Raw genomic sequence first — 23,106 nt, 5'->3', positions numbered from 1 at the left:
CTCCATATGTGATATTCTGGATGTAGAAACTTTTGTTAAGATCTGGGATCAAGATGATGATGTTATTCTTGCATTTTTACTTGGTGGATGTCCAATAGCGTGTATCATGGAACTAAAAAGAGATGTATGGGCAAAAGTAATAATTAATGTAGGCCATGTTATAAGGAAATGGCGATACTTGCTAAAACACTTGTATGTATATGAACATTTGTGACTATCAATAATCTATCGTACTCATTTAACGTAAATTATATTATTACCACACATTGTAATCTCCATTCAGTTGGAGGAAATAAAGAATATCTATCTATCATTGTACATATACACGCTACATTGTACATATACACCCTACATTGTATATATACACCCTACATTGTACATATACACCCTACATTCTGCATAAACACCCTACATTGTGCATATACACCCTACATTGTACATATACACCCTACACTCTACACGTACACCCTACATTGAACATATACACCCTACACTCTACATACACATCCTGCATTGTATATATGCTCCCTACACTCTACATATACACCCTGCATTGTCGTATACTCCCTAAATTGAACATATACACCCTACATTGTGCATATACATCATACATTGTACATCTACACACCTCATTGTATATATACACCCTACATTGTACATATACACCCTACATTGTATATATATACACCCTATATTGCACATATACACCCTATAGTGTGCATATACACTTGACATTGTATATATGCACCTATAATGTACATACACCCAACATTGTATATATACACCCAACATTGAACATATACACCCTACCTGGTACATATACACCCTACATTGTACATATACACCCTATATTGTATATATTCACCTATAATGTACATACACCCTACATTGTACATTTACACCCTACATTGTACATATACACCCTACATTGTACATATACACCCTACATTGTATATATGCACCTATAATGTACATACACCCTACATTGTACATACACACCCTACATTGTACAATGTCACCTGATGTAGTACATACACACCCGATAAGAACGTCCCTATCAGTAGAAGCCAACAAATGTTTTCTATGTTTTCACATTGTATCGAAGAAAGCCACAGCCAACCAGTGATACTGTGTACATAGATACACATTATATAATGCTGAGGTCATATCGATCTATATAGATTAAACCGGCACCAGAAGGCCCGGTAGAACCCTCGAGAGTGGCCGCTGTCAGTGTGCGCCTTATCAAGCCAGGTACAGTAGAACTAATTTAGTTTTACAGATATAAATTACTGTAAGTATTTGTCATCCAGCCACTGCTTCTATGTCTACCACTACTCCCACCACTACTACTACTACTATAATTCTACTGCTGCTGCTGCTGCTGCTGCTGCTGCTTGATTTCCTAGTTAAGGTAATGCCGGAAATGCTTGGAGAATGCTTTTTGGCTTCAATATCAATATGATGAAATTGACACAAGACAAAAGCACATATATGATACATGTACGACTCTACCTAGTTGGATATTGAAGCTCAGATGAAAAAATTACACTTGAGGGGTGACTTCACTGGAGGAAATGTTGACGTTTTAATTAACAACATTCGTAAATATTGTAAAACTGTAGTTTTGAAATACAGACTATAATTATTCATATAGCCTCAACTAATTAAATCACATAAATGATTGTAAAAAGTTTTGTGTTTTTGAACATCTATATGTGAAAAAGATGGAACTCTTGTAGTAGTTATATTCAAAATAATTACTTTAAAAAGTCTTAATTCAAATCGCATAGATAATCTTGTTCACCCATAGTATGAGCATTGATTGAACTGGCAACATGCGACTTGATATCTCTGCAGAACAATTAATTTCAAATTTATACCAGTATTTCATACTGGAGAAACAAAAAGGGGAAACCTCTCGTCAGCTATGGCGGGGTTTACTATAGAATGTGTAAAGCCCTTAATTTGACATGTAGTCAGGTTTACAAAGTTGTAAACAAATCAGTTACCTCAGGGGTCGTGTCAAAATCAAAACTTGGTAGGAAACACAAACTGGATAGCTTTGATAAGGGTGCCATACGCTGTGCAGTTTACAAACTGTATGAACGCAAAATCCCACCGACGTGTGCTAAAATACAAGATGGGATCAAAGATACAATAAATGTCTAGAAAACAACACTTATATTAGCTCTGGTAGAAATGGGGTTCAGGTACACCAAAAGGGGAGATGACAGAGCTGTGTTTAGAGAAAAGTACTCAATCCTGTCCATGCGATCAGCTTATCTCAGAACAGTTGAAGAATACCCTCAACTTATATACCCTGATGAAACCTGGTGTAATAAAAATTACTAAACCGATCGGATGTGGCTTCCTTCAGATTGTTTGGCACAGATTGTTATGTAGACGCCTGGTCATCTTGCATGCTGGTACCCGTAGTAAGGGACTGATTGGGGTTGTGAGGGACCATTGGGGGTTGTGATGGGGGTTGTGAGGGACTGATAGAGGGACTGGTCATGAGGGACTGATTGGGGTTGTGAGGGACTGGTTGTGAGGGACCCGTAGTAAGGGACTGATTGGGGTTGTGAGGGACTGATTGGGGTTGTGAGGGACTGATTAGGGGTTGTGTGAGGGACTGATTGGGGTTGTGAGGACTGATTGGGGGTTGTGAGGGACTGATTGGGGGTTGTGACTTTGTGTTTGAGGCCAAGAAATCTACTGGTGATGACCATAGCGAAGGAATGGCCAGGTTATGTTGGAATGGTTCGAACATCAGCTTTCACGGCAGCTGGATAACGCTGGATAGCTTGATTTTGGATAACGCCAGTTACCATTACCTGCTTGTCCCTGGTACCATCACACCCACCATGAGCAATCTCAAGGCTCACTTGCAGGATTTTCTCACTTCCTGTAACGTGCCTTACAGGCAATCAGAAACAAAACCCCAGCTCATGGAAAAAATCCGGCAGCACAAAAAGCCAATCACAAAAAGCGAACTAGCTGCAAAATAAGGCCACATAGTTCTGCGTACACCAGTACGGCACTGTGAGCTCAATCCCATCGAGCTGATCTGGGGTAACTGTAAGAATTTTATTGCTCGCAATATTACCACATTCAAGCTTTCAGACGTTAAAGCGCTTGTGTATGCTTCTTTGGCGAGAATTACCACAGAAGTGTGGCAAAAGACTGAAAACCGTGTTCTCAAAATCGAGGACGATTACCGTCTGCGGGACGGCGTTAACGTCGGACGGAGTCCTCGACCAGCAGTGATACTGACACTTGATATTTTGAGACGGTCCCTGACATGCACTGCCGGTCCCTGACATGCACTGCCCGTGCGTTACATAACAAAATGGATTTCCCAACCTTAAAGATAGGAGACAGCACAATATCACCAAGTGATCAAGCTCGAAACCTCGGAGTTATCTTTGACTCCTCCCTGAGTATGGATCGGCATGCAGACACTGTCTGTAAATCCGCCTTTTTTCCATCTGAGAAACATCAGCCAAATCAAGCACTTCATTGACAGATTAGCTATCCACTCATTAGTCCAAGCACTGGTTATCTCACGATTGGACTATTGCAACTCCCTGATGTTTGGCGTATCGGAGCAAACTCTCAACAAACTCACCAGAGTTCAAAATGCAGCAGCAAGACTCATCACTGGTGCAGGCAAATATGAACACATAACGCCAACATTACGTACACTGCATTGGCTGCCAATCAGACAAAGAATTGTCTTCAAGGTGTTGGTGTTTGTGCACAAGGCCCTTCACAACCAAGCTCCAGAATACCTGACTGAACTAGTGTCATGGTATCAGCCATCACGAACCCTGAGATCAGCCTCTTTAAAACAAGCAGTAGTGCCCTCTACCCGCAGAGCGAGTTATGGCGATAGAGCTTTCGCCAAAGCAGGTCCTCTGTTATGGAACCAACTACCTGAAAACTTGAAAAACTTGTCAGACATAATTCCATTCAAAAAAGAACTAAAAACAGTTCTTTTCCACAGAGCATTCGACCAAGCGCCTTAGAGCAAACCTTGGATTCAGGCGCTATACAAATTTGAAAATTATTATAACGCTGTCACCCTGTCTGCCTGTCAGGTGGGTCATAGTATAGTTTGTTTCTTAGAAATGTTTCTACCATGGAAGATTTTCTAAGTTTTTCCGATATTTATGAGTAATCATTATGATTAGGGAATGGTACATCGTGATTACTCATTACATCGTGATTACTCATATGCCGTATTAGGTCGAGGTGGTATGATTGATGATATATGAGTTTTGAATCTGAAATATCAACCATTATCAAATAATTGCCAAAAAGCATTTTCCAAGCATTTCTGGCCTTACTTTAACCCTCTTCTTTTCAATATGGAGCTCGTCTCGTAACACACACACGGCTATAATTCCTACTGCAGCTACAATATCTTCTACAGTTGCAACAGTGTTTACTAACTGCCACTTCAGTTGCTACATTCAACGACTACACCTCCAACTGCTGCTTCCTCTACGACTGACGCCACTTTTACACCTACTTTACAACGTCTACTACGACTGTTGCTACTACTCGTCTAGTGCAACTGCTACTACTAATAATAATACTAATACTACTACTACGGCTACTACTGCCGCTACGTCTAGTAGTAGCAGTACTGCCGAAGTAGTACTGCTCGACACAAGCAATAAGGATAACAACAAGCGCACAGGGGTGGATGGCATGATTACACCACAGTGGAGTACACCTCGAAAGGTAGATATCTTGGTCTCTGTTAATGGCTGACTTCTTTCTTTGGAATTCAATGATTCATGTTGGTATGGAGATTCTTGATTTAGAGCCAGGGAATATTGTGATCAGCATTCTCGGCGAGATGTACCGAAAGGGCAGATGTCAGATATTTGATCTTGTCTTCTATTCTCATGGTTATGGGGCATGATGTACTGTATTTGTCTCCACACTTGCGTGATATTTCATATACACATCCCCTTGGGTTTTGGGTGGATTGGTGGGACATCAACTATAGGAATGTATCTTTGTTCGGTCAGTTCTCTCTGTGTTTGTCCAGCTAGATTCTACCGAGATGCAGCCCGCAAGGGAGACGGTGTTGCTGGCCTTGTTGTTGCAGCATGTGTCAATGCTGACCATCACTAATAACAAGTACGACCACCTCACCATTGCCATCCACAGGAGTGTCCCACAAAATGTCCGGATATTGACCGAAATACAAGTAAGGTTCTTCAGAGATTCCGCCCTTGTCTTGGGTCTGTAACAACATCAGTGCTCTCTGCTGCCATTTGGCTGGAATACTGAATATTGGCGTATAAAGTGACGAGTATGTAACAAGTCATTCTATGAAAAATGGTCAATACAGACAACGGTGACCATTTAATCAGTAGTATCGACAATCTCCACACAGAGAAAAGCTAAACTTTCGCCCATCTCTGTACAGGATGGTCGATGGTTCACTCTAAGCTGACCCGTGAAGATCCGGGGTAGAATAGGTCTTCAGCAACCCATGTGCTTGCCATAAAAGGCGACTATGCTTGTCGTAAGAGGCGACTAACGGGATCGGGTGGTCAGTTTCGCTGACTTGGTTGACACATGTCATTGGTTCCAAATTGCGCAGATCGATGCTCATGCTGTTGATGACTGGATTGTCTGGTCCAGACTCCATTATTTACAGACCGCCGTCATATAGCTGGAATATTGCTGAGTGAGGCGTAAAACTAAACTCACTCACTCCCTCACTCTAAACTGTATTATTGAACATCTCCATACAAAGGTGAACGATGGTTCAGACAAAGCTGTACTATCGACCATGTCAATACAAAGTCAACCAATTATTCTATCAAATTATTCTATCGACCATCACTATGCAGAGAAAGGTGACCGATCTCTCAGACCAAGCTGTAGTATCGACAATCAATGGTCAATGGTAAAGTGTAAGGAACGCCGACCAGACTGTCCAATTCCTATTGTGTGATTCCTGCAGGGCATGTCCCTGCTGCCTGATTGATCTGATTTATTCCCCTAGGATCTGATAACTCAAGGTTCCTGGTCATTATTTGTCGCTACACGGAACAGAGCTTACCTTGGAACAGTTACCATCCTCGTACCTGACACTTGGCAGTACGACCCCTCCTGGACAATCAACACAACTCAGACATTTCAAGACGCAGACCTCCGAGTAGACTGGCCGCACCCAGGCCATGGAAGTGACCCCTATACCTTTCAGTGGGGCCCGTGTGGACATTCCGGACAGTACATCCACTTGACGCCTGGTTTTCTCACTGACCAGAACCAAGACAGAGCGGTCAACTACGGGGATTTGGGTGTGTTCTAAACCATTCTTAACATTTACTTGTAAATACCATTCTTGTAAAAGTTGGTTGATTATTAAAATGATCCTAAATAGGTTTGTTTAAATCTGAAAAACAATATTTTGTTTTTAGGACTGAGTGCATAATGTCAATAATTAATATCCTATATTTACTAGCAACACCTCTGTGGACACTTGGTTACTCATCATTTGATAATCCAGGTGCGATTTTCGTTCACGAGTTCGCTCACCTTCGCTATGGAGTGTTTGACGAGTATGGGCTGGGGACGGACACATTCCCGTTCCTGTACCTGGAGGACGACACACTGGTCCCTACTGGGTGTGCCAGTACGATCACCCTGGGAACATACCGCGGGGACTGTACCATCACCCCACAGACCGGGATGCCCGGGGGAGACTGCTACCTGGTGCCAGACAGGACCAGGAACACGGCTGGGGCGTCCATCATGTTTGATCCGTCACTACACACGGTGAGGAAATCATACCTGACACCAGGAACATCACACCTGAAAACCTTGAAACATGGAAGAAGCATGTCAGCCATACCCTTTGATAATGAAATGTAAAAAGTCTCTACAATATTTGACAGATTGAATGGTATTCCTTTCTGATACAGGTGACTACATTTTGTGAGAGCAATACCAATGACCCGGATTACCTTCACAACGACCTGGCCCCGAACCTGCATAACAAGATGTGTGGGGGCAAGGGCACCTGGGATGTGATTATGGAACATTCCGACTTCGCGGGAGGGGTCAACCCGCCCGTAAACATGAACGTGGATCACACGAGACCAGACATCAGAATATTGTACAACGGCCGACAGAGGACACCATCAGGCGAGGATATTTGTGGCAGACCAGTCGTCCTGGTTCTAGATTTGTCTGGTTCCATGCTTCAGGTGAACGCGAACTTAATGATGTTAAGTGGGGTAAAACTGCACTTTCATAAATAATCAAAATATATCATTGGTTGGATACTTAAGATAGTAATCGCCTTCAAACGGGACCTATTGTTGTCTGTGACTGATTATCTACATCAGGATGTACACAAGTATCTGTGCTGCCTCCAGAATCATCGCTACTTCAAACTGTCGCAGACCGCGGACAAGCTGATCAGAGACATCCTCCCCACCGGCACCCGTGTCGGGATCGTCACGTTCTCCACCACTGCCAACACACGCACCAACCTCACCGCGTTGTCCTCTGCAGCAGACAGAAACTCCGTGGCCCTGTCACTACCTCACAAGATGGATTATGGCGGGTTCACTGCGATCGGGAAGGGCCTGCTGAAAGCTAAACTGGTATATGGTGTAGATACTAATGATCTCTGAGTTTTCCCTAATTATGAAACTGTTAGATCTTAGGTCAACTCGTACATGATTTGAGGATGTAATACACCTTTCACACCCGAGGAATCAACATGAAACACCTACACCTTTCTACTAATGTGCGATTTCTTTGATGATTGAAATTCATTGTATTTCTGCTGAGAATGAGAGGAAGTGGTCGGTTACGTTGTAGATGTTAGAGACAGCCGGAGAACACGATGGTCGTATCGTGCTCATCACCGATGGTGAGGAAAATGAGGAGCCACGCGTTGATGCAGTGAAAGATGACATCGTGCGGTCCGGGCTGAGGATCCACTCTCTGGCCTACAGTAGGCAGGCCGAGGCCGCCATCAGGGGGCTGTCCGAGGACACAGGTACTGGCTCACTGTACCCACCCGCCCCATAAACCAGCCAGACGAGGTGGATCTTGTCTGCCATTAGGAGACAGGGTGTAAAGACGAGGTTCTGTAGTTTATGAGTACACCACGGAGACTAACCAAGGCAGGCGTACACTGGTATCTTATTGACGTATGTCATATGTGTCTCTTTACCATATTACAGTCTAACAAAGACAAACATTAATGGCTGTATTTGTATGTCTGTATGAATGTGTCTGTTTACCACATTACAGTCTAACAAAGACAAATATTACTGGCTGTATTTGTATGTCTGTATGAATGTGTCTGTTTTTCCATATTACAGTCTAACACAGACAAACATTACTAGCTGTATTTGTATGTCTGTATGAATGTGTCTTTTTACCACATGAAAGGCTAACACAGACAAACATTACTAGCTGTATTTGTATGTCTGTATGAATGTGTCTGTTTACCACATTACAGTCTAACACAGACAAACATTACTGGCTGTATTTGTATGTCTGTATGAATGTGTCTCTTTACCACATTACAGTCTCACACAGACAAACATTACTAGCTGTATTTGTATGTCTGTATGAATGTGTCTCTTTACCACATTACAGTCTAACAAATATTACTGGCTGTATTTGTATGTCTGTATGAATGTGTCTCTTTACCAAATTACAGTCTAACAAAGACAAACATTACTGGCTGTATTTGCATGTCTGTATGAAGTGCACTGGAGTGCCTATAACGAGTTAACATTTCAAATGATTTGTATTCGTGTCGACATATCACATTTCGCTACTCCCGGAACACAAATCCATTTCAATGTGTAATTTCCAGGAGGCCACTACGTATTTTACTCTGAGAGCCCGACGTCGTCCGCCCTTGACAGCGGTATGGCCGCCTGGTTACACGATATAAATCTCTGTGATGACAACCTACTGGTCGAGGTATGTAAAGTGTAACTTGTTATGGGGGCATGTTCGAAGTTGTATAGATGATGGAAACCAAGTTCTATGGATAATTTGACTTGTTTATTGCAATGAGGGTAACGGTGTTAGTACCTACACCGGAACTTCACACTCATTACAATAGAGAAGTTGACTATCCATAGAACTTGGTTTTCCTTTATGTGAAGTGTAGTCAACATCTGTTCTATGGTGAAAATGGCATCTCCAAATTCTAGAAATTCGTAGCCGATTCGAAACAGAATGCTGGTTCTCGCCAAACTACGACTTCATTGTCTCCGGAAAGGCAAGGACGACAGGAAGTTCCCAATTAGCGCAAAACAGGGGGAACCAATGATGTGTTGGAGAGTTGGGAGAGATTGTAAAGACACGCGGAATCGGTCACGTGGGTACTGGTTATTGTCCAGCTTGAAATAAACATGAGGTCAACGTCTGATAGAGTATTAACCAATCATACTGAGGTACTATCTCACGTGATCTAGGTCAGGTCAGACTCACACTAAAAATGAAACATACAACTTTATGGACGACAACTTCTTGTTTATTGTATACAGCAACGTTTCGACGTAGTTTCTGACATCAACACCGAAGAAAGTTTCATTTTGGACTCACCAACGTCTGGAATGCCGATCAAACAATACTATTAACACCAGCAGAATAGATCGCGCATTAGGAATGACCGAGGCAAATCGCTATCACTCAGTTTGCCACTCATGGACTGAGGCAGAGTAAGTTTATGTGAGGATAGAACCTGGTGTTGCCTTCATATTTGTATGAATATCAGCCAGTGTATGAATGTGATTTAAACAGCTAGGAGTCACGATCGTTCGAAGCCTCACACTTTGAATGCCGGGTTAGAATTGGTCCTCAGCAACCATGCTTGTCGTAAATGGCGATTAATGCATATTGGATCGGGTGGTCAGGCTCGCTGACTCTCTCTGACACATGTCATCGTATCTCAATTGCGTACATCGATGTTCATGCTGTTGATCACGGTATTGTCTGGTCCAGACTCAATTATTTACAGACCACCGCCATATAGCTGGAATACTGCTGAGAGCGGCGTTAAACAACAATCAATCAAATGACTCAGGGACCCTCGACAGACCAAGTGAGTGGGGAGTCAAGGCCTTACCTGATGTGATACGAGCAGTAGGGGGAGGTAACTGTGGAAGGTAACTGTGGAAGGTAACTGTGGAAGGTCACCGGAGATCCATAGTTACCACACATCATAATGTGAAAACAAACAGTTTACGCTCTGCTATGTGATAGATGTTGCTACCACAATCACAGAAAGCTTGCATGTACCTCTTTACTCACACTCAATTCCAATATTACTGTCAAATGTACCAGGTGATGAGAACAAGCAGAGGTCTGACAAATCGGGGGATCGATGGCGACATTCAGATCGACTCTACTTTGCGGGAACATGTCTTCTTTGCTTTTACTCTCCCAAATCATGTCCCGGTGTTGGTGAGTTGAAACGATTGTTTTCACAGATTTGTAACAGCGTATGTCGTATAGATGCTTTTCAACGTACGTTGAATAAACAACCTGACACGTGCACAGGGAGAACAATTCAGACGACTGAATCTTGAACACAATACATATTTCAACATTCCCTTATTCTTCCGGTACACCCATTATATACATGAGAGTTTATAACTGATCAATGTTTACAGCGGCAGGACATATTCAACGTCATACAACTACAGCTGTTATAAGGTTCATTTAATCTCAGAGCACTTGCTTTGCTGTGAACTTCATTTTATGAGTGTCTCTGTCGTTATCACTGAGTACACTTGAGTACAATAAAGTACAATTGTATAGGTTCAAGCTGCAAAAATAATATGTTTGACTGACTGACAGAGTTTACAACTGGTAAATTTGCTCAGCACGAACTTATGTGACGCTTTGCATGTGCTTTTCATGTTTACATTTTCGCGGTTTTATGATATAGTTTAAGATAGCAGAGAGTTACGTTTCCAGACAGTTTATAATCCTAACATATAACATCCCTAATTGCAATACATCCATGTGCTTGGTACACCGGGGTGACTCTTCTTACTGTGTCCTCTCCAACCACGGAAACCCCACTATATCCGGGTAGATAGTGTGTTAGTGCCTTAAACCGATCATGGAAACCCCACCACTATCCGGGTAGATAGTGTGTTAGTGCCTTCAACCGATCATGGAAACCCAGCCACTAACCGGGTAGATAGTGTGTTAGTGCCGTAAACCGATCATGGAAACCCCACCACTATCCGGGTAGATTGTGTGTTAGTGCCGTAAACCGATCATGGAAACCCCACCACTATCCGGGTAGATAGTGTGTTAGTGCCGTAAACCGATCATGGAAACCCAGTCACTAACCGGGTAGATAGTGTGTTAGTGCCTTCAACCGATCATGGAAACCCCACCACTATCCGGGTAGATAGTGTGTTAGTGCCTTAAACCTATCATGGAAACCCAGCCACTAACCGGGTAGATAGTGTGTTAGTGCCTTCAACCGATCATGGAAACCCCACCACTATCCGGGTAGATAGTGTGTTAGTGCCGTAAACCGATCATGGAAACCCCACCACTATCCGGGTAGATAGTGTGTTAGTGCCTTAAACCGATCATGGAAACCGATCATGGAAACCCCACCACTATCCGGGTAGATAGTGTGTTAGTGCCGTAAACCGATCATGGAAACCCACCACTATCCGGGTAGATAGTGTGTTAGTGCCTTAAACCGATCACGGAAACCCCACCACTATCCGGGTAGATAGTGTGTTAGTGCCTTAAACCGATCATGGAAACCCCACCACTATCCGGGTAGATAGTGTGTTAGTGCCTTCAACCGATCATGGAAACCCCACCACTATCCGGGTAGAAGTGTGTTAGTGCCTTAAACCACCATCATGGAAACCCACCACTAACCGGGTAGATAGTGTGTTAGTGCCTTTAAACCGATCATGGAAACCCCACCACTATCCGGGTAGATAGTGTGTTAGTGCCTTAAACCTATCATGGGTATCCGGGTAGATAGTGTGTTAGTGCCTTCAACCGATCATGGAAACCCCACCACTATCCGGGTAGATAGTGTGTTAGTGCCGTAAACCGATCATGGAAACCCCACCGATCATGTGTTAGTGCCTTAAACCGATCATGGAAACCCCACCACTATCCGGGTAGATAGTGTGTTAGTGCCGTAAACCGATCATGGAAACCCCCACCACTATCCGATCATGGAGACCCCACCACTATCCGGTGTTGTTAGTGCCTTAAACCGATCATGGAAACCCCACCACTATCCGGGTAGATAGTGTGTTAGTGCCGTAAACCGATCATGGAAACCCCACCACTATCCGGGTAGATAGTGTGTTAGTGCCTTAAACCGATCATGGAAACCCCACCACTATCCGGGTAGATAGTGTGTTAGTGCCTTAAACCGATCATGGAAACCCCACCACTATCCGGGTAGATAGTGTGTTAGTGCCTTCAACCGATCATGGAAACCCAGCCACTAACCGGGTGGATAGTGTTTAGTGCCTTCAACCGATCATGGAAAGCCCACCCCTATCCGGGTGGATAGTGTTAAGTGCCCCTATCCGGGTGGATAATGTTAAGTGCCGTAAACCGACAATGGAAAGCACACCACTATCCGCGTAGATAGTGTGTTAGTGCCATAAACTAGAAACCGGAGCAAAGTTGTACAAAACTGCAAATTGAAACACACGTAAAATCCATCATACATGCCATATAGGACTGTCATGAGAAACAGAACGATGGATATGTGGGTTGTTTCCAATGTGATTACATCTCTGTGCATGTTCTACGGTTGTTAATTCCACGACGATAATAATAACATTTCTTTTTGGCCAGTTTACGTCGGTTGACGGACGCACCACATCGGGTTGAATCAACTCAGATAATATGATAATTACCGACAAGTGGCCATTGAAAGTGAAATAACCTGAATACAATGGACACCTTGGTAGTCGGAACTCCCCCGTGTGGGGGGTATAGGTTGTGAGATGCACTCAGTTTTGTAGAGACAATTGTCTGCGGCTGGCCCCAAGTTAGTTGTACTGTGGCAGCGGAATGTCCTCAATACTATGGTGACTTTGGAAGTGTTAATGCTTCTTCAGGTCAGCCTTCAAGCCCCAGACGGGAGCGTCTACACGTCCGACTCCAAGGAATTCAAGATGGATCCATCTCTAAACCTCATACGTTATCACATCCAGGATGCACAGGTATGTTCCATAATAGAATAACTCATGTACGCACGCTTCAGTTCAGAATGGAGGTCATCAGAGTATGAACCTTCAATAAGTGAGAACCCAACTGCAAGAGAACTTCGAAGAGAAATGGTCCCATGACGAGAGATGAGTCTGATCTGTGTGGATGTGACAAACACAGACACTGAAACCGACACAAACACCATCACGACCATCCATACCCACATCCGCACCCACATCCGCACCTGCACCCACAACTACACTGAAACCGACACAAACACCATCACGACCATCCATACCCACATCCGCACCCACATCCGCACCTGCACCCACAACTACACTGAAACCGACAAAAACACCATCACGACCATCCGCACCCACAACTACACTGAAACCGACACAAACACCATCACGACCATCCATACCCACATCCGCACCCACATCCGCACCTGCACCCACAACTACACATCCGCACCTGAAACCGACACAAACACCATCACGACCATCCATACCCACATCCGCACCCACATCCGCACCTGCACCCACAGCTACACTGAAACCGACAAAACACCATCACGACCATCCGCACCCACACTACACGCAAACCGACACAAACACCATCACGACCATCCATACCCACATCTGCACCCACCCACATCCGCACCTGCACCCACAACTACACTGGAAACCGACAAAACACACCATCACGACCACCCGCACCCACAACTACACTGAAACCGACACAAACACCATCACGACCATCCATACCCACATCCGCACCCACATCCGCACCTGCACCCACAACTACACTGGAACCGACAAAAACACCATCACGACCATCCGCACTCACATCCGCACCCACACCCACATCCAAACCTGCACCCGACTTGCACCTGCACCCGCACCCGCACCGCACCCGCACCCGCACCGAACCCGAACCCGCACCCGCACCGACAACTACACTGATACCGACACAAGCACCAATATCGTCACCGAAACCAATATCAGCACTGGCATCGACACCAACACCACAACCAACACCAGCACCGACATCGTCATTAACACCAGCACCAACTACGACAACGATAACGACAACCACACCTATAACGTTACTGCAAAACCTATCCCGATACCAATGCCGTTGTTCATAGATTTAATCACTGGATTGTTTGGTCCATTTATTTACATTCCAGTCGTCATACAGCTTACACACATCAACTAGGCGAATAGAAAATGATATGGGAACAGTTCTTGCTGAAAATGAACTACAGTGACATCGTTTGAAGATCTTTACAACACATAGATTATCGCCAGAAGCTCACAATTTGATAAGGACAACCTCAGTAAGTCTCAGTGACTCTATGTTGTAATACATAAAAAGGACGTCAAAATGGCGGACGCCACTCGGCTCGACACAGCCCAATACCACCTCGCCAAACTCCTATGCAATGCATAAGGCCGTGCACGTGCCTATCACATCATTCATGCTTGCGGCGTTCGTGAAGCTTATGTAGTTCCGATTGTTTCTGTTTGTTATTGACTTGCAATCTGAGAGTACAAACTTCCAGTATAACATGGCGGTGCTCGAACTACACGCTGACATCGCTCCTCCGTAGATGCCCGAGGTATCACATACACACAGGAACAGGCCGAGTGGACCGAGTTGCCAGTGAATGTGTTGCCATTAGTTGGTCACACTGCTATAACACAGCCCCGTAAAACTGTTAGACTGACTGACTGAGTTTTGATTTACGCCGCTTTAGCAATATTCCAGCTACATCACGGTTGGGGAACACCAGATATGGGCTTCACACATTGTACCCATGTGGGGATTCGAACCCGGGTCTTCGGCGTGACGAGCCAACGCTTTAACCACTAGGCTACCCCAGCGCCCCAAAACTGTTAGAACACAGCCTCGTGAAAGTGTTAGAACACAGCCTCGTGAAACTGCTAGAACACAGCCTCATGAAACTGTTAGAACACGGCCTCGTGAAACTGCTAGAACACAGCCTCGTGAAATTGCTAGAACACAGCCTCATGAAACTGTTAGAACACGGCCTCTTGAAACTGCTAGAACACAGCCTCGTGAAACCGCTAGAACACAACCTCGTGAAATTGCTAGAACACAGCCTCGTGAAATTGCTAGAACACAGTCTCGTGAAACAGTTAGAACTGTCTCGTGAATCTGCTAGAACACAGTCTCGTGAAACTGCTAGGATACAGTCTCATGACACTGCTTAAAGACAACCTGTCCCCGAGTGCCTGATGTGGTAGAACGTCATTATCACTAATCCCCTCCAGAGCAGACTATCCATCCCATTCACCTTGCACGTATCTATCACTACAGGTCGGCACTTGGAGATACCGGCTCACGACGAACAGCTCACTGTCAGTTTCGGACTCCGTTGTGATCACGGTCAAGGGTGAGGCAGCCAACAGCAGCGCCCCCTACGAGGTCAGCACTTGGCTAAATTCCATGTCTGTAGGTGTGGGCGAGGAATGTACGGTGTATGTCCATGTCCACAAAGGATATGCACCCATCATTGACGCCGATGTTACTGTGACGGTGGAGAGACCAGCACCGGCATCGTCGGTCACGTTGACACCTCGTGATGATGGAGTTTGTAAGTACTTATAATTATTAGCTTGTTTTCCCTGCATAACGCGTTTCTATGTAAGCAGCTTATCAAGTAGAACTTACCTTGCACATGCAGATGTGTAATTGTTGTTTGTAGTTGGCGGCTGCGGGACATGTTTACCCTTTTGGCGAACACCTGGTGTCTTCACTGTTTATTGGTGGTCCAATCCTGCAATTTCCAGTGCTGTTTTTGAAAGCCAAGAACAAGAGTAAGACCTCCCGACACTGTAGCTATATGTGACAAGGCTGGCCGAAACCGCAGCTGAAGGTGACCGGACTGGGCGACACAATAGCTACAGGTGACCAGACTGACCTACAGGTGACCAGACTGAGCTACATGTGACCAGACTAAGCTACAGGTGACCAGACTGAGCTACAGTTGACCAGACTAAGCTACAGGTGACCAGACTGAGCTACAGGTAACCAGGCTGAGCTACATGTGACCAGACTAAGCTACAGGTGACCAGACTGAGCTACAGGTGACCAGACTAAGCTACAGGTGACCAGACTGAGCTACAGGTGACCAGACTAAGCTTCAGTTTAGGTACAGTCTATCATGCTGAGGTGGAAATGGTGTTGGGCCACTATGATCTGTTTTTGACAAGTACAATACTGAGGTACCTGCGTACTTGAAACGTGTTTGTGTTCCAGTGCCGGACAATATGGCCTACGACGGTGTGTATTCAACGTTCTTCACACAGTTTGAGGGCAACTCAAGATACGCCCTGGATGTGGCTGTCCGATCTGTGCCAGGGAAGACTCTGTACCACGTCCACACAGTGATGTATGGAGCAGCCAGATCCAGATTTCATAGTGAGGCTTCTATGTATGCACGGGGTGTTCTGTAGGTTGGATGATTGATGGAAAGATAGAATGTAATGATTTATTCCCATGTCGTCTCAATGTATAATATTCTGATACTAGCAGAGCAATAGCTATAGATATAGTATCAGAAATCAGCGCTTTTATGAACATTAACGGCTTCCTTTGTTAAGTTTCCCCTCTCCTAGCTATTACTTTTGTTACTCTTACGTGTCTACATATAGAAAAAAGTATCGCAACACCTATTGGTTTTTACGTCCATAAGCCATTTACATCCATATCATTTTGTTTACCATATTTTGTCTTCCTCAACTGACAACTGCTCAAAATGGCAAGTTAATGACATGTAGAATGCTGGCACGTCATTAAGGGCTATTACAAGAGATGATGGTTGTCAGCCATCGCCTGTCAGCGGACTGGCCAGAACACATCAGTAAACTAATGACAGGAAGGACCGTTAGCGTTCAGGTCGACCACGCAGTGATATCTCCTGGGGAAGATACAGTCCTCACAGTCAACGTTCAGGTCGACCACGCAGTGACATCTCCTGGGGAAGATACAGTCCTCACAGTCAACGTTCAGGTCGACCACGCAGTGACATCTCCTGGGGAATATACAGTCCTTCTCACAGTCAACGTTCAGGTCGACCATGAAGTGACATCTCCTGGGGAAGATACAGTCCTTCTCACAGTCAACGTTCAGGTCGACCATGAAGTGACATCTCCTGGGGAATATACAGTCCTTCTCACAGTCAACGTTCAGGTCGACCACGAAGTGACATCTCCTGGGGAAGATACAGTCCTTCTCACAGTCAACGTTCAGGTCGACCATGAAGTGACATCTCCTGGGGAATATACAGTCCTTCTCACAGTCAACGTTCAGGTCGACCACGAAGTGACATCTCCTGGGGAATATACAGTTCTCAGAATCACACGACTTCACTCGTTCATCTCAAGTGGAGTGTTAAGAATAGAGGAGCTTCCACATCGTCGTTTGTCCAGCTATTCGGTACGAAAACACCAAATACAGCGGGGTATAGAGCCAAACGATCTCTTAGATGTCTTCTGCCCAGAGCATAAAGCAGCTTGGTATCACGTTCGGCATCCATGTCGTTTGTTCATGACTGATGGCCGGGCTCGTGTTTTGGCTCCGCAGAGACATCCTAGACAGGGTTGTACAACTTTAGGATGATCATCCTCTTAACAAGGCCAGTCGTATTGAACGACCATGCTGGCGACATCGTGCTCGTGAAGTTCGTGATTTCCTTCGTCAAGAGGCGGTAGCAACTGTACCTGGTCCGGATCTCAATCCCACAGAGGATGTTTGGTACATTTGGCAGAATACACCAGAGAGACCCTACAGTACACAACCTTGGTGTTCTGGAACAAACCCTCCATGGAATGTAATACTTCTGATACAGTCAACTTCAGTTGTCTTTGCGTTTAGATTTGTCATTTAAATATTCCTTTAGGAGCAATTTATCTACCTTCTTCACTGTGACTAACGGTAACATATTGTTACTATGAACTATGAAGCCCATTTCTGGTGTCCCCCGACGTGATATTGCTGGAATATTGCTAAAAGCCACTCACCACTCACTCACTGATAATTACGGTTCTAATTGGTTCTAGTACCTTCAATGGTTATAATGACCTTTGATATGGGACTTTTTCATGTAATTATTCAATGTGGAGCAATCCCACATTTAACATTAAATATAATACGTCCTATCAGATCAGTGAGTCGTTTCAGTGAGGGGTAGGTCAAGGTCGCCACGGTTGTGTTGATCTCGTTACACCTCTTTCCTTTCAAATAGTGACAATATATACATCTTTGAAATGAAAGCTATATTTTGCATTGACATCCCCTGTGGACGTGGCAATGTCGTGTATGTTACATGTGTTTTCACAGACACAACACCCAGTGTCGTCTCGAAACTAGCTGAGAACTTCACCCGTACAGGTTCCCCGGGTGCAATGGACGTCACTGGTAACAGGAACGGCACTGACAACTACCCCCCGAGTAGAGTGACTGATTTCAAGGTCATTGCTGTTGACAGCAATAATAGAACTGTGACCTTGACCTGGACGGCCCCTGGAAATGACCTGAACAACGGAACAGGTATGTGTGGGACGAGCCTGACCAGGTCTCTGTTTGAATGGTTTCCTGGTAAAATCTTCACTCCTCTAATTAATAAACTAAAACAGTGTTGTCATTGTGGTATGCAGTTATTAATGTACATGCAAATATATATGTTCCATTGATCGCAGATGGTAATGAAGATGATGTGACAGTATTTCATATATTTCAGCAACTCGGTATGAGATAAGGATGTCCAACTCATCTAAATTCATCAGAACCTCGTACAAATCCTGCCCGAAGGTTGAGCCCTGGATGTTAATGTCGGGGTCTCTAAGACCCAGTCCTGCGGGATCAAAGGAGACAATAGTTGTTCACATTTCTAATAACTGGACAACAGTGGTGTTCGCCCTTCAGGCATCTGATGGGACCCATTCATCGGGGACCTCAAAGATCGCTGCGGCATCTTTTAAGCCAGTTGTATTCTACGGCAAAACGACGACAACTGTAAAACCGACAACTACTACTGTAAAACCGACAACAACTGTAACACCCACGACTACACCAACACCGACAACTACTGTAAAACCAACTACTACTGTAACATCGACTACACCAACACCGACAACTACAGCAACACCGACGACTACTGTAACATCGACTACACCAACACCGACAACTACTGTAAAACCGACAACTACTGTAAAACCAACTACTACTGTAAAACCCACGACTACACCAACACCAACAACTACAGCAACACCGACGACTACTGTAAAACTAACTACTACTGTAAAACCCACTACTACACCAACACCGACAACTACTGTAAAACCAACTACTACTGTAACATCGACTACACCAACACCGACAACTACAGCAACACCTACTTCAAGCCTGAAATCTAGGTTTGTTGCCATGGTTTCAACGGCTAGTATTGTTGGGGTATTTGTTCTTGTTGCGATTGGTGTTAGTGTTGGCTTCTGTGGAAACAAACTCTTGATACGTCGGAAGATTCGTACGTTGACAGATCCTTTCGCAGTCAGCAAATCGGAGATTTCTACTGTAAACATACACTTCAGGGCATGACTTTCGCTGTATTTATTTATAATCACTGTCATGATACCCGTATGTTGTTCATGAGAATGTATAAAAAGTAGCATTAAAAGATTTCTGTTTTTTATCGCAGGTAAATAATAGTAAATCCACCAACATTTCCCACCGTCCTCTCCTCCACCGTCCACTCTACCACCAGTCCCCTCCTTCGTCCTCTCTACAACCAGTCCCCTCCTTCGTCCTCTCTACCACCAGTTTCCTCCACCGTCCTCTCCTCCAACGTCCACTCTACCACGAGTCTCCTCCACCGTCCTCTCCTCCACCGTCCTCTCTACCACCAGTCTCCTCCACCGTCCTCTCTACCACGAGTTTCCTCCACCGTCCTCTCTACCACCATTTTCCTCCAACGTCCACTCTACCACCAGTCTCCTCCACCGTCCTCTCTTTCACCGTCCTCTCCACCACCGACCTCTCCTCCTTCGTCCTCTCAACCACCAGTTTCCTCCAACGCCCTCTCTACCACCAGTCTCCTCCACCGTCCTCTCTTCCACCGTCCTCTCCTCCACCGACCTCTCCTCCACCGTCCTCCCTACTACCAGTTTCCTCAAACGTCCACTCTACCACCACTCTCCTCCTTCGTCCTCTCAACCACCAGTCTCCTTCACCGTCCTCCCTACCACCAGTTTCCTCCAACGTCCACTCTACCACCAGTCTCCTCCACCGTCCTCTCTCCACCGTCCTCCGTCCTCTCTACCACCACTCTCCTCCACTCGTCCACTCAACCACCAGTCTCCTTCTCCGTCCGTCCCCTACCACCAGTCTCCTCCACCGACCTCTCTTCCACCGTCCTCTCTACCACCATCCCTCTCCTCCACCGTCCTCTCTACCGTCCCAGTCTCCTTCTCCCGTCTCCGTCCCCTACCACCAGTTTCCTCCAACGTCCTCACCTACCACCAGTCTCCTCCACCGTCCTCTCTACCACCAGTCTCCTCCACCGTCCACCTCCTCCCCTACCACCAGTCTCCTCCACCGTCCTCTCTACCACCGTCCTCCACCGTCCACCACCACCTCTCCTCCAACGTCCCTCTACCACCAGTTTCCTCCACCGTCCTCTCAACCACCAGTCTCCTTCACCGTCCTCCCTACCACCAGTTTCCTCCAACGTCCACTCTACCACCAGTCTCCTCCACCGTCCTCTCTTCCTCCGTCCTCTCTACCACCACTCTCCTCCTTCGTCCTCTCAACCACCAGTCTCCTTCACCGTCCTCCCTACCACCAGTTTCCTCCAACGTCCTCTCAACCACCAGTCTCCTTCACCGTCCTCCCTACCACCAGTTTCCTCAAACGTCCACTCTACCACCAGTCTCCTCCACCGTCCTCTCTTCCTCCGTCCTCTCTACCACCACTCTCCTCCTTCGTCCTCTCAACCACCAGTCTCCTTCATCGTCCTCTCAACCACCAGTCTCCTCCTTCGTCCTCTCAACCACCAGTCTCCTCCTTCGTCCTCCCTACCACCAGTCTCCTCCATCGACCTCTCTATCACCATTTTCCTCCACCGTCCTCTCTACCACCAGTTTCCTTCTTCGTCCTCTCTACCATAATTACTGGAATTCTCCTCCATCGACCTCTCAACAACCAGTTTCCTTCCTCGTCCTCTCAACCATCAGTTTTCTTCCTCGTCCTCTCAACCAGCAGTCTCCTGCACCGTCCTCTCTATCACCAGTTTCCTCCATCGACCTCTCAACCACCACTTTCCTTCTTCGTTCTCTCTACCACCAGTCTCCTCTACAGTCCTCACTATTACCAGTTTCCTCTACCGTCCTCTCTACCACCAGTCTCCTTCACCGTCCTCTCTACCACCAGTCTCCTTCACCGTCCTCTCTACCACCAGTCTCCTTCACCGTCCTCTCTACCACGAGTCTCCTTCACCGTCCTCTCTACCACCAGTCTCCTTCACCGTCCTCTCTACCACCAGTCTCCTTCACCGTCCTCTCTACCACCAGTCTCCTTCACCGTCCTCTCTACCACCAGTCTCCTCCATCGTCCTCTCTACCACCAGTCTCCTCCACCGTCCTCTCTACCACCAGTCTCCTCCACCGTCCACTCTACCACCAGTTTCCTACATCGACCTCTCTACCACCAGTCTCCTCCACCGTCCTCACTACCACCAGTCTCCTTCATCGTCCTCTCTACCACCAGTTTCCCCCATCATCCACTCTACCACCAGTCTCATTCCTCGTCCTCTCTACCACCAGTCTCCTCCATCGTCCTCTCTACCACCAGTCTCCCCCATCGTCTACTCTATTACATGACTTCCCCACTGTCAACTCTACTATCAGTCTCATTCCTCGTCCTCTCTACCACCAGTCTCCTCCATCGTCCTCTCTACCACCAGTCTCCTCCACCGTCCACTCTACCACCAGTTTCCTACATCGACCTCTCTACCACCAGTCTCCTCCACCGTCCTCACTACCACCAGTCTCCTTCATCGTCCTCTCTACCACCAGTTTCCCCCATCATCCACTCTACCACCAGTCTCATTCCTCGTCCTCTCTACCACCAGTCTCCTCCATCGTCCTCTCTACCACCAGTCTCCCCCATCATCTACTCTATTACATGACTTCCCCACTGTCAACTCTACCATCAGTCTCATCCCTCGTCCTCTCTACCACCAGTCTCCTCCATCGTCCTCTCTACCACCAGTTTCCTCCACCGTCCACTCTACCACCAGTCTCCTTCACCGTCCTGTCTACCACCAGTCTCCTCCATCGTCCACTCTACCACCAATCTCCTCCACCGTCCACTCTACCACCAGTCTCCTTCACCGTCCTGTCTACCACCAAACTCCTCCATCGTCCTCTCTACCACCAGTTTCCTCCATCGTCCACTCTACCACCAGACTTCCCCACCGACAACTCTACCACAAGTCTCCTCCACCGTCCTCTCAACCACCAGTTTCCTCCATCGTCCTCTCTATCACCAGTCCCCTCCATCGTCCACTCTACCACCAGTGTTTCTCCATCGTCCACTCTATCACCAGTCCCCTCCATCGTCCACTCTACCTCCAGTCTCCTCCATCGACCTCTCCTCCACCGTCCTCCTTACCACCAGTTTCCTCTATCGTCCACTCTACCACCAGTCTCCTCGACCGTCCTTTCAACCACTAGTCTCCTTCACCGTCCTATCTACCACTTGTGCTTCTTTTCAATTGAAATGGGATTATTTGTTTCAATGAACTTCATATGTTTTCCACGTGACTAGGTGTAAGCCTACAGTGAAGCT

The 23,106-nt window shown here is 46.0% G+C and overlaps 2 protein-coding genes across 2 annotated transcripts; both read left to right on the top strand.

Moving 5' to 3' along the window:
* The first annotated feature begins 1,203 nt into the window (after positions 1-1,203).
* On the top strand, positions 1,204-19,936 carry LOC124289026 (calcium-activated chloride channel regulator 1-like). The gene is made up of 15 exons (XM_046725623.1): positions 1,204-1,254; positions 4,470-4,752; positions 5,066-5,227; positions 6,035-6,332; positions 6,542-6,810; positions 6,957-7,241; positions 7,413-7,643; positions 7,864-8,044; positions 8,876-8,985; positions 10,357-10,476; positions 13,140-13,244; positions 15,577-15,853; positions 16,519-16,680; positions 18,601-18,810; positions 19,001-19,936. The coding sequence occupies exons 2-15, from the start codon at positions 4,720-4,722 to the stop codon at positions 19,855-19,857; spliced, it is 3,300 nt and encodes a 1,099-aa protein (XP_046581579.1). The 5' UTR covers positions 1,204-1,254; positions 4,470-4,719; the 3' UTR covers positions 19,858-19,936.
* Positions 19,888-23,085, top strand: LOC124288929 (uncharacterized protein PB18E9.04c-like). Its single transcript, XM_046725521.1, has 2 exons — positions 19,888-19,896; positions 20,080-23,085. The coding sequence occupies exons 1-2, from the start codon at positions 19,888-19,890 to the stop codon at positions 23,083-23,085; spliced, it is 3,015 nt and encodes a 1,004-aa protein (XP_046581477.1).
* The last annotated feature ends 21 nt before the right edge of the window (positions 23,086-23,106 follow it).

The sequence above is a fragment of the Haliotis rubra genome, unplaced genomic scaffold, assembly GCF_003918875.1.
Source record: "Haliotis rubra isolate DU_JTF1 unplaced genomic scaffold, ASM391887v1 Scf43, whole genome shotgun sequence".
In the NCBI taxonomy this organism is placed as follows: Eukaryota; Metazoa; Mollusca; class Gastropoda; order Lepetellida; family Haliotidae; genus Haliotis; species Haliotis rubra.
The sequence above is the reverse complement of the archived record's forward strand: the minus strand, read 5'-3'. Positions and strand labels throughout refer to the sequence as shown.

What these genes read in the sequence shown, in the direction of transcription:
- LOC124289026 (XM_046725623.1), top strand. Translation starts at nt 4,720, where the DNA reads ATGATTACACCACAGTGGAGTACACCTCGAAAG. An exon ending in AGTGGAGTACACCTCGAAAG is followed by an intron (nt 4,753 to 5,065) that starts GTAGATATCTTG and finishes GTGTTTGTCCAG; the next exon opens with CTAGATTCTACCGAGATGCA. An exon ending in ATCACATCCAGGATGCACAG is followed by an intron (nt 13,245 to 15,576) that starts GTATGTTCCATA and finishes CTATCACTACAG; the next exon opens with GTCGGCACTTGGAGATACCG.